This window comes from Vanellus vanellus (assembly GCF_965231255.1).
Source record: "Vanellus vanellus genome assembly, chromosome: 1".
In the NCBI taxonomy this organism is placed as follows: Eukaryota; Metazoa; Chordata; class Aves; order Charadriiformes; family Charadriidae; genus Vanellus; species Vanellus vanellus.
In genome coordinates, this window is record NC_138905.1 from 94789217 (window position 1) to 94801682 (window position 12466).

Consider the following 12466-nt stretch of genomic DNA (forward strand, 5'->3'; position numbering starts at 1 on the left):
TACAGCACAGCAGGTAAAGGATCTCTTCGTCAAGATGGTTCTCAGGAAAGGCTGCTGCCTGCCTGCCAGAGGAAGGGGGAGATGAAGAATTCTGGGCGGAGAGCTGCCTGGGGGGGGGGGGGGGACGACCTCAGCGGCCCCTGGAGCTCTGCCACGCCGCTGTGAGTACACAGGACGGGTGTTAGTCTCGCTCTCCGCCGTCAGTTTTGAACTTGTGCCATCACCCATAAAACACGCTGTCCCCTTCCTTTGAGGAGCCTCCCGCTCGTGCCGTTCAGGTAAAGAAGGCAGCCCTCAAACTCAAGGGTGGACTCCACTTCCAGGTGTCCCTCACAGGCCCGCGGCACCGGCGGGACAGGGGTGATGTCCCCCTCCCCCGCAGCCCCCGACCCTGCCCCGCCGCCCCTCCGCGCACACGTGCGTCTCTCGCGCCATAGCCCTCCCGCTCCCGCCCTCCCTCCGCTCTCCATTGGCCGGCCTTGCTGGGAGAAGCCAGCAGCGCCCAATCAGAGAGCAGCGCCGAGCCCCCGTCTCCCGCTCGCCGGCGAATAGCCTTTAAGAGCAGTGCGGCGGGCCCGGCGGCTGGAGGTGCCTTTGGGAGGCGGTGGCGGCGTGGAGGTGACCCAGGACGGGCCTGCGGCCGCCATCCCCTACCGGCCCGGCCCGGCCCGGCCCGGCCCGGCCCCGTGAGCGCCTCCGGGCCGTCCCCCGCCCCCGCACAGCATGGCGGGGCCGGGGGGCGGCTGGCTGTCGCAGCGCTCTGCCCGGGCTGGCGGCGGCGGGTGCCGCTGGGCGCTGCCTACGGCGCTGCTGTGCGCCTACGGCTTCTTCTGCAACGTGCGGCCCTCGGAGCCCTTCGTCACCCGGTACCTGCTGGAGCCGCACAAAAACCTCTCCGAGACCCAGGTACCACCTCGCCCCCGTGCCCGGGTGTCTCTGTCCGTGTTTTCCCTGCGGTACGTGGGTGCTAGGGGTCACCGCTGGCTCTTCCCTCCCGCAGGTGTTCAACGAGATTTATCCCGTATGGACTTACTCCTACCTGGCACTGCTGCTCCCGGTGTTCCTGGCCACCGACTACCTGCGGTACAAGCCCGTGGTCCTGCTGCAGGGCCTGAGCCTCATCATCACTTGGTTCATGCTGCTATATGCCCGGGGGCTGCGGGCCATCCAGTTCCTGGAGTTCTTCTATGGGATGGGGACCGCCACCGACATTGCATATTACTCCTATATCTATAGCGTCGTTGATGTCAACCTGTACCAGAAGGTCACTAGCTACTGCCGGAGCGCCACCCTGGTGGGCTACACGGTGGGCTCGATGTCTGGGCAGGTCCTTGTGTCGGTGGCAGGATGGTCCCTCTTCAGCTTGAATGTTATCTCCTTAACCAGTGTATCCATTGCCTTTGGCACGGCGTGGTTCCTGCCGATGCCACAAAAAAGCCTTTTCTTTCACCACGTCTCAAGTCAGCAGCGCAGTTGGGAAATGAAGGTCATGGACTGTAAAAATGGATCGGCTATCCAAGATCATCCCAATATGCAGAAGGCACCTGGCTGGTACGATGAGACAAAACTTCCCTTAAATGCGGAAGGTCATTCAGCTGAGAAACAGGTGAGTTGTGCCCTGGGTTTATATAAGTAGGAGATACTGATATGAGATGCACTGATGTGGTGGTTGTGCATGCATGTGTGTATATATGAATGTATACATGTGTGCATATATGCACACAGCAGTAGAGATGTTATAACCAACAGCAAAAAATATCTTTTTGCCTATCCCACTTCCGTATTTATAGCACAGGAAAATTTATTCCTGGGTTCCTTTTGCTTATCAAACATGGTAGGCTGCTCCTCAGATTTATGAGGTCATTCTGTATGTCTCACGAGGTTGTGATTAAAATTCTCTGGGCGTCAAATTACCGTTCAATGGTACAAAGCAAGGGACGCTTCTGGGGCACTAAAAATTTTGTATATGTCCAAATTCTGTGCATTCTTCTGGATGCACCCTGTGACTGGCAGAAAAGAGGCAATTCTTCCTACACTCGTGTTATGAAAATACTTATTACTTCAACTGTTGTGCAAGTTATACAGTAATAAGCTGTGTAGTAATTGGGCTTTATCTTACGATCCTGGAAGGAAGCTGGTCCAGAAAGGAAACTGCGGTAGTCCTTGAGAGCACTTACAGGGTGACCTTGATTAGTTATAGATGGACAGAAAATTGCTGGAAATGCTCTTGCGTAATAACTGCTTAATGCAGCCCTGTGAGAGAGAGCAGCAAGGTAGTGCCCTGGCTCGTGGCTTTGGTTGGCTACGTAACCTCTAACAAAGTCACTTGTATGGAAACAAGCGTGCAGGTGCCCTTGTTTGGCAGTGGGACATGTTTGGTCCCACGAGGTGACGTGTGGGCAGCCTCTGGTTTTGAGGGCCGATGGGTATGTGTAGTTGCTTGCTGGGCAGGTCTCTGCCGGGCTGCTCCAGGTAACGCATACGTGCAGAGAGCCTGTCACAGCAGGGGGATTCAAGGCCCTGGGGAGAGGTCAGCTTTGCTCCTCAGTCGGGAGGAGGTTGTGCTCGTTCTGAGAACAAGCCAGAAAGTGAGCGCGGCTGCTGGTTTAGTCAGCTAATGGGTATTTCACTCAGCAAGTAAGCCCTGGTTTGCTCAGTCAGGGGAGACAGCATCCGGGGCTGCTTTCAACTTCCTTTGGCTACAGTTGGGAATTAAAGGTATTAACATTCCAGGGACCTAATCCTGCCCAAACCAGCACAGTCATGTGTGAGCAAAAGTATCTTTCACCATGTTATACTTGCCATACTGAAGGGTATTTGCTTAGACAAATTCTGTAACAATAATGACTGAGGCATTAATATCACTTATCTGTCCCTTTTGTTTATCTTACTCCTATCCTGCGAGAGCAAGGGTGCTTCCAAACTAATGGTGAAAACTTTAGAAAAGGAGCTGGTATGCTTGCATAATTATCCAGAGTTTGGTTACACCAGGTGCTAAAAGCTGAGAAGCATTGACGTGTGATGATAGTCCTTCTTACTAAGGCAGCAGCAGCCATATTTCACGAGCATAAGTGAATGCTGTACAAATAATTGCACTGAAGAAGCACTGCCAGGTAGTGGAGGGTGGATGGGCTTATCAGACACATGCTTGGGTTAAACATGCCAAATCAGTTTTTGTAGCATATGTGACAGTTCCCTTCCCTGGTTTTCCGGCGCCTAATCTTGAGCTTCGTGTGAAACCTCTTTGTGGGGGAGTTTTGTTGCTAAACTTGCATTGCTGCAAGCTGACCTCTTCCAGAGTTACTCTGTTGGGCTTTGGAGGAACGGCGTCTCCATGCAGAGCAAGCATTTTGCCCTTGGCAAAGCACCGGCGGGACTGTGTGGTGTTTAATAGAGGTGCTCAGAAATCAGTGACGCTTTGAGGGGTGGGAAGAAGGGTGTTCAGGACAGAGTTAGGCTATGGTCTTTGGGAGGTTTAGTAGAAACACCTTTAAATGAGCTTTATTGCTTATGGAAAATAGCCTTTCCAAGGCACGCACTGCATGATTCCCCCAGGGAAAGAGCGTACCGCCAAGAACCCAAAGTTGCTGTTGCTGACTGGAAACTGCTTCAAAACTGATGTGGAACAGCTCAGTCCTGTGACAGTGCTGTCTGTTTCCCTGCCGGGAATGCAGAGGTTCAGAGGTGCTAGAGATGCTGGGTGGGTCTTGGGGGCTCTGCCCAGGCTCACGTGAAGTAACTGCTGCTCTGACTTACACAGGAAGGGTCATGCCAGTCTACAAGGACTCTGTACGTGTGTGTGTGCAGCAAACGTAATCAGCAGCTCAGTCAACAAAGACATGTTTGTGTCCTCTGCTGCTGTTAGCATAACGTGGTTATGAACAGGACTGTAACAGCCTGTATGTAAAAAGCAATTTTCCTTTGTCGTCATCCCCTGTTATCTAACTTAGGATTTTTCTTTCAAAGCGCTTCATGGGTGTGCCCCCTTTCGTGCTCTTTCTAGAAAGATTTAGAGGGGAAAGCTTCATTTTTATCTCATGCCATCTGTCGGGGTACTTGTATATACAGGAGCTGCTGTTTGCAATAGCATGTCTGGTGGAAATAGCTTCTATTTTTCTTCAGATCCCCAGGCAACATCTCTCACCTTCTCAGAGCCTTCCTGAACACTAACAGGAGTAGGGCATGGTGCTTCCTCAAATATTTATAATCCCTGAATGCTACTACTAAACAAAATTGACTTATTTGTGAGGAAATATACTCATCTGGTGGCTTTCATGTCCTCTGCCTTACCAAATATGGTTGGATTTGGATCAGGACTTACAAAAGTGTCAGTAGTGCTTTTTGCCTTTATGATTTGAATGACCAGCATCTGATCCTGTCCTGTTAAAGCGGATATCGTGTCCTGTTCTCCTGTGTCTCTTCTCTGGTACCCTTCAGTTGCTCAGGTAGTACTTCTAACACCTAGCAGTTACTGCTTTCTGCTTGAGAGAGACAGATTGAGGGGTGCTTGGGGCTGAACCCTTCCTCTGCATGTACGGGGACAGCCCTGGTTAGGGCAGAGACCAGCTGCAGGGACTGTGGGATGGGGAAACTTTTTATTCATTGTTCTGTGGAGGCTTGTGTCCAAGAGTGGTCCTGTCACTCACCAGTGAAGAATTGAAAGAGGCAATTTTGCGGAGCAGTGTGAAGTATTTATAAACAAAGACAAACATTTCTCTCCCCTTCCTTCTCAAATCTATGCAGGAACAGAAAGTAGACATCGTAAAGGTGCTCAAAGATCTCTGGCGGGACTTCCTGCAGTGCTACTCCTCCCGGAACATGCTCTGCTGGTCTGTGTGGTGGGCCCTGTCCACCTGCGGCTACTTCCAGGTCATCAACTACACTCAGGGCCTGTGGGAGATGGTGCTGCCTTCTCACAACACGGAGATCTACAACGGTGCCGTGGAGGCAGCCTCAACACTGCTAGGTAAGGTGCTGGCATTGTTCCCGCTCTGCTGTGACAAATGCCTTGTGTCCCTCAGGGTCACCACAGCATGGTTTGGAGATGTCTTGCATTCTCCCAAGCATGCAGGAGAGGCAACCTCAGCGTTCACGGTGAGGCTATCCCGATGTGCACAGGTCCGGCACTCAGTATTGAGCTCACTGCTGTGTGCAGCCCTGATTCTTGTAATCCCGTGTGTGGGTGTTTAAAGGACCCTCCCAAGTCAATCTTTGTTTTGAAATATTTGGCAGAAGGCTCCAGGCCTGTGGCTGACTCTGTTCTCAGCTGTCATTATGGCAGTGGACTCTGTTCTCAGCTGTCATTATGGCAGTGGACTCTGTTCTCAGCTGTCATTATGGCAGTGGACTCTGTTCTCAGCTGTCATTATGGCAGTGGGATTATGCTTGTTTTAACCACTCAAAGTCAAACTAAGGGTCATATGGGTTTATTGCTCTTTTTCTCTGGCAGTGTAGGGAACATATGAATGTTTCCCGTACACACGCAGCATGCAGTGAGCCACATTTAGTCATTTCAACACTGTTAGGCAGAAGAACTATTAAGATGAAAGAAGTTGCTTGACTTGAAAGCGCCAGGTAGGTCAGTCAACACAAACATTTTTTTTAAGTTGTTTAATACTGTTCCATTACCAGAACTAGGACAATACCTTTTTAATATAGCTAACATGCCCTTGCAGAGGCTCTCTAGGTGTTGCTGCAGTATGTTGCTTTTCTTTGATGGAGTCATTGTTCCACTGCTGTGGACATCCCCTAATTGGGGGCGAACGAAATCAAGGAAGGCTTAATACTTTCTTAGGCATGCTCAGCCCCCTCATGGGGTTCAGTGGGAAGCCATGGCTGTTTTATAGTTCTAAAAGCTGGTTTACCACCCATTGTTAGTTGGGTTTGAAACTGTCGGCAACTTGATTCTGAAGGCTTTGGCTATTAAATCATCTTTGGTGTGCTCAACCTGCACTTTAATAGCATGCAGTGTGGGTCTTCTTTCTTGTTTGATTTGGTTTCCTCTACCATCCTGCGTTGGTCCTGGGAAGGAGAATTGGTATCAAGGGAAAAAAGACCCATAGCACGGCCAAATGTGGGCAGATTAAAAAAAAAAAAAAAAAAAAGGAGAGAGACTATTCTTCAAACCTTATTATTATCATCTTTGATATCAAGGTCCTTTTCTTTTAAAGTCCTGTGAACAATGGACCTGTTGGAAGAAAGCTTGTTGGCACTAAGCTCATGCAAAACTGGAGTTTTTAGTTTCCCCCTTTTTTTTCCTCTAGTATTATTTTTATAAATGGTTGAATGATTTGGGATGATGTTTTGTGAAAGGAAACTAGCTTCTGTCCCTGAACAACAACCCCTTCTGGTTGACAGTGATTCATTGCTCAGAACAAATGAAGTTTAGTGAAGTAATAGCTTCAAGCTTCTAGCTGAGATTATAACACAGCTGGAAGGGACCTGTTAATGATGAGCATCCAGTGAACTGACTTCCTGGGCACTAGTGCAAATGCTCTAACTTCTGATTTCCAGTTTGAATTTACTAATGAGCATTTTAATTATCTCTGACTTCATGCCAAGGTTGCATTTTAGCACAAAATTGTCTTATTCTGGCCTGTCTGTGGATACCTGTGCTTTGCTCTGAGCTAAAGACACCAAGCTTTTCGAGTTGTTCTTTGGTAAAATTAAGCTCTTTATTCACTTTGTCATCTTCCTAGCCCCTCTTTGTGCCAAAACTGGCTGGAGCTGCATTCTTTTTGAAGATGGGTGACCAGAGCTGCACTTAGTTTTATTCAGTAAGGCCTCAGACTTGTAGAAGAACATTAATGGTCTTTTTGCCCTTTCCTTGAAATGCCTTTCCCGGTGCATTCCAGATCTGATTTGCCATTTTCATAGCTCTTATTAATTCTGTGATCAGTTATGAGCAATATTTGGGAACCTTACAGTAAGATGCTATTGCTATCTCTGTACCCGTGCTGCCCTGCAGAAGGGTTTGAGTAGAGCATGGCGACTCACGTGGCTGTCGGCTTCCTGTCCCAGGCAAGATAAATAGTAGTCCTTCTAGTGAGGTCAACTGACAAGCTGTATCCCTCCACCTTCTCAGGAAAGGGGCAATCCTTTATCAGGTTGGGATGGGAAACCACTGAATCATCTGTAGGTGTCTAATTGCAGGACACAGATTGTGTATCTTGTCATAATCAGGTGTCAGGCTGCTAAAACACTGAGACATAGGGAGAATGAGATCCTCAGAGAGTGATGTCTGTTCCCAAATTTCAGAGTTACTGAAACAGTAGAAAGAAGGCTCTAAGATTTAGCTTCTATTTGCATCTCAGGGTTTTGCTATTGGGGGAGCCAGACTTTCAAAGAGCAAAATGTCAGTCAGGTAGTGTCACAGCAGGCACTGGAAAGAAGAGTTTAGTGAGGGGAAATGAAGTCCTTTCCCTTGGCATAGTGAACTTCTTCACTAGTCTGCAAGATTCATGTGAGGTCTGACAGGGCTGCAGACTTGTACACACTGATGGTACATAAGGAGTCTTCATGTGCTCCAAGGATTTCTAAGATCGCAGGCCAGCTGAGGGCTACAAAGAGCTTAGATGCTGCACTGTAGCACTTCTGTACAGTGGTCAAATGCTGAATACCATCCTGTTTTTCAGAGATCTCCAGTAAACCTCCCTTTTCAGTATGCTGTTTGTCTAGCTTGCTGTGTACAGCAGCATCGTTATGCTGTTTGTTGCTATTTGACTTGTTTTCAGAACAAGGCCTACTTCAAACAGGAATTTTCTTGCAATGTAATGTGTATTTGGGCTTCTCTGTAGTTACAACTGTGATAGTGCATGAAACACACCTTGTCTGCTTGTTGACTTCCATGAAATACCACGTGCGTTCCGTCTTCTCTCCTCATCCCCGCTTTGGAAAATCCAGCAGGAGTTACAAACCTGTTCTGGCTGTAAAGGATTTTTCTTGCACAACCAACAATGCATGATTGTAGCTTGTGATTAGGTTGCATCCTGGGAGATGTGGATTTGGAACCCTACTCTTACTCTTGCAGCCCAGCATGAAGATGTGACAGTAAATGTAGGTTTTTCTGCCTCCTGGGAGCGAGCTCTAAGAGCTGTTTATCAAAGTGGGTAGTGTCTTCCTCCATCCGAACCCCCTAAAGCAACCACAAAATAATTAGCTCTGTGCTTTTGAGAACCAGGGTTTGGATTTCTCTGTAGCCCAATTGACAGCAATGCTAGGGTCAGGTGCAGAGGACTGAGTGGCAGTGGTCTGAATCCTGGGGCTGTTGTTCTTCTGAAGCCAGGGAGGAGACTTCAGAGGCAGTCAGCATTGACCTATTTTGCTGTTTTTTCTTTTTCTGTTTCTGTAAAAGTGAATTGGAGTTCATGGCAGGTTTCCAGGTGAAGGAGAGGTCAGGAAGGAGAGCTGCTAAGGTGTGCACATTAGTGATCCCCCACTTCAATCATGTTTGGCTATTAGGGGCTGTGCAGCTTCTAATACACAGTCTCCAAATTGCTCCAGTTGTGATAACTAACAGTTATGCTTTCCTTCCCCTCACAGGAGCTGTTGCAGTGTTTGTTGTGGGTCACGTAAAAACATCTTGGGCAATGTGGGGTGAGGTGGCACTTGCCCTGTTCTCTTTTCTTATTGCTGCTGCTGTATATATCATGGACACTGTTCATAACATCTGGGTGTGCTATGCATCATATGTTGTCTTCAGAATTATCTACATGCTGCTAATCACAATAGCAACGTGAGTATCTTTTTAACGTAGATTGCTCTCAAGGTTACAGATGGTGTGAAAGCAGGCATATTTTCCAAGTAACTAGGGTCTCACCTACCAGGAATTTTGAAATCTGTTGCAAGGGTTTGTGTTGAGGTTCAAGTTGGAAACTGAAGCACAGAGATATATTTGGCTGACAGCCTGCCCAAGCTTAAAAGTCTTATGACACTTAAGTGACTATTTCTAAATACTAGATAGTGCTGCTTGCCAGGGGAATGCTTTTCATAAATAGGGCTGGAGTGAAGCGTTAACAGATGAGGAAAGGACAATGCTTTGCCTGTGTTGAAGTGTCAACTTTCCCTAACCTGTGAGAAGAGAAACTTCTTTGATGTTATTTGTTACTTTGGGGAGGAAAGCACAGCTGTTGTTGAACCGCTATTACACAGCTCAAGCACAATATGAGGAGAGATGCTGAAACTGGTAACTGCAAAAGGAGTTCTGGTCAGAAGGATGTGGGAGGTTATGGACCACACTGCGGTAGGCTGACACTTTGAGACTGTCGACAGCTCTCTGGGATCAGCGAGTGCTGTATCTTCTCTGTGTGACAAGACCCTTTACCTGCATTGGACAGGAGTGCTGCTTCAATAAGACTGAAACCCACAGAGCTCCCAAAGGCTTTTTTAGCCTTTTGGCTATCTCTGTGGGTCTGTTCTAGCCTCTATGCTAGTCTGTCATAGTCCTATTTAGAGAAGTACACTGTCAGTGTGAGGTAATTTAGCTGTGGAAAGTACTGGACCAGTCTATGTAACTCTTCAGGTTGCATAGTTATCTCATCCAGAGATGTTTCTCCTATTCTTGCATTTCCCTGCTTTTTTCCTGTCCTTATGTTTCTGGACATACCTTTCTTTCCAGGTTCCAGATTGCTACAAATCTCAGTGTGGAGCGGTACGCCCTGGTGTTCGGGGTCAATACTTTCATTGCCTTAGCACTGCAGACTCTGCTCACTTTGATTGTTGTGGATGCCAGTGGGCTTGGGTTGGACATCTTCACCCAGGTATGATCAGCTCTCTTAGCTTTAGCTTTACTGATGGGAGGGGGGAAGGTAAACCAGGCTGTAAAGCTTCTCAGCCACTTGTTTCTGAGTCAAAGGTTTCCTGACAGAGAAATAATCACTGATTCCTGGTATTTTAGAAGAGGAAGTTCATGTACTAACCTTCTTACAAATTTGGTAACTGCTTGGTTTACCATTTTTTTTTTCTTTTTTCTTCTCTACAGTTCATGATTTATGCTTCTTACTTTGCGGCCATCTCACTGGTGTTCTTGGTCAGTGGCATATACAGTATTGTAAGAGCTTACAGAAGACAAAAGCAGACACAAAGCAGATCTCCTGAAAGCCAGTAGTGCACCAAGTGAAGACTCTCAGTGGCTACATATGGAGAAATAGGTCTGGTGTTTTGTTGGGGTTTTTTAATCTCTGCCTTTTCTTCCCAAGGCAGTCACCTTAATGGTATTTGATCCATGTTTGTACTATATTAGTAGCACATTTTAGAAGGTAAACGTGTTAGCTCTTACATAAGTAAGAACAAATACCTTCTTTCTAAAATGCCTTTTGTTCTTCTGTTGCATATACGGGATGTGCAGCAAAGAACAGTAAGCTTTCTCAAAGAATGAAAGCCTTGGGAGGTTTTAGTCTAAGACTATGTATCTGGAGGCTGCCATTGAAAAGGCAGCTTCATGAGCGTCTAGTCAACTTCTACGCTCTGTCATTGAAGTACTGCTGCAGGGCAGAATTGAAGGCACGCTAATAGACCTCCATGTGGAGAGACCCAGGCCTGGGACAGGAGGTGGCCTTAGGCCTGTGCTCTGCAGCATGGCTCTCCTGTGCCTACCCCACAATGCTGGGTGCTCTGTTCTGTGGACTAATATGCTTATGTTTCTGCATTTGCACATGCTTCCTCAAGTACTGTTTCTGCTGTTCCTGTCTGTAGCTCCTGCTGCCAGTTTTACCATAGCTGATCACAGTGCTTTCCCAAAAACTTAACTGTGTCCTGGGACAACTTGCGACACGGGTGAATTGGCCATCAGCAGCGCTATTGGTGCCATGAAGGACTGTGCCCAAGGGACGGTAAAGCTAGAGTGGAAGCTTAGAGGGAGTTTAAGTAGACAAAATGCTAGTCCAAGGGACCCTTAGACATCCTTGCCTTTGCCCTTTAGGACTGCGGATTCCTGTGATTAGAAGAGTTGCTGCCTCACAACCCTGGAGGCTGCGCTATTTCAGTGGGATCATGGATGTTGGTATACCACTGAGAAGGAAGGTGACCTGCAGGATTTTAAGCTATTCTTTGTTACCTTGGATAATCATGCCTAAATAGGCACCTTCAGTTATGGTAGTTAGTAAGATGACTGCCTGAAGCTTTGAAAAACACTGCCTTTCAGGTTTTTCAGAAAACTCTTTCAGTTTTTCCCCTTACTTTAAAATGCCTTTATGCTTCTGGTGAGGCTCTGTCCACTAGTTCTACCTCTGCTTTCCACCTAAGCAGGACAATGAAGTTTTGGAGTAGAGAGTTCTCTTATTTTGTCCAGTCTGAGCAATTTGGGATTTGCCTCATACCCGTTTTTTAAAAATTTATTGTTTCCAAATTGCTTCAGCACTGGGAATGAGTTGCACAGAGTTGTGCAGGGCTTGGGCACCTGGATACTCAGACATCATGACCGGTACAACAACAGATACCCATAGTATACTGTAGAAATGGCCTATGGACTGTCCCTGTTACTGCTTTAGTTCACCGATTGCTTTTGGTGCCATGGAGACTTCACAGCATTGGGGTTGGGAAGGTTTCTTTCCCCTGGCTGTGACAGGTACGGCCTTTCTCATCACTTCTGTGAGCCTCAGCCTTTACCACACAAGGTGAATCATTAGTGTTTGGGATGTGCTGCCTGGGAAGCCCTTCCAGGCTGGCTGCTCAGGGGAACCCACTCCCCAAAGCTTCTCTGTGTTTGCAGCCTGCCTGCTAGAACATCCCCCGAAATGTAGGGGCGCAGCTGTACTGGCATTTACACACGTCAATTTAACTGCCTTATCCTGAAATGGAAACTTGAAACCACCCATGTATATATTCCTTTCTTTACTGTTTTTTTAAAAATAACAAATCTGAAGCCATGAAATGTTAGCTGACGAGCTGTATTAGGAAAGGGATAGCAAGTGTACATCCTGCATGTCCTTTGGGTTCCTTGGTCTGATGGCAGTTGCAGCAAGGCACGAGAAGTGGGTGTACAGCAATTGTCAAGTGACCAAAAAGAAGCAGCTTAATTTCAATCACATTTTTTCAAACAAAGACCCGATCTTTGATGGGGAACAACCCAGTTATTTAAAAGCAAGTCAAAAATTAATGAATTACAGCAATAACAATGATTTTTCTACCAAAGTAATGAAACTGTGGCAACTGCAATAGAGACATGCTACACTGCATACATCTTCAGGCCTATGAATGTATGGAAGCCACACCTGGATGTTGCTCACGTTTCTACGCTGTGCTGTTGCTGTGGTGATGAGGAGACTATAGAGCCTGACTGGAGCTGTATGCGGAATTACTGCTGCCTATGAAATTCTGTAAACATGTTGACATTGGTGGTTTCTAATTGAATAGCTATTTTTATTAAACAAAAATACTCTGAGATATCCTGTGTGGCCAGTGTTTTTTTTTTTTTTTGCATTTTGGTACCTTGCTAATCTACAGCGCTGCTGCTGCAGTCGACTAATGT

General features: G+C 47.1%; 1 protein-coding gene across 1 annotated transcript; it reads left to right on the forward strand.

Moving 5' to 3' along the window:
- Window positions 1-723: 723 nt before the first annotated feature.
- Window positions 724-12381, forward strand: SLC19A2 (solute carrier family 19 member 2; the record flags this gene model as incomplete). Its single annotated transcript, XM_082486935.1, has 6 exons — window positions 724-906; window positions 1001-1606; window positions 4744-4966; window positions 8542-8734; window positions 9617-9758; window positions 9980-12381. The coding sequence occupies 6 exons, from the start codon at window positions 724-726 to the stop codon at window positions 10103-10105; spliced, it is 1473 nt and encodes a 490-aa protein (XP_082343061.1). The 3' UTR covers window positions 10106-12381.
- Window positions 12382-12466: the final 85 nt, after the last annotated feature.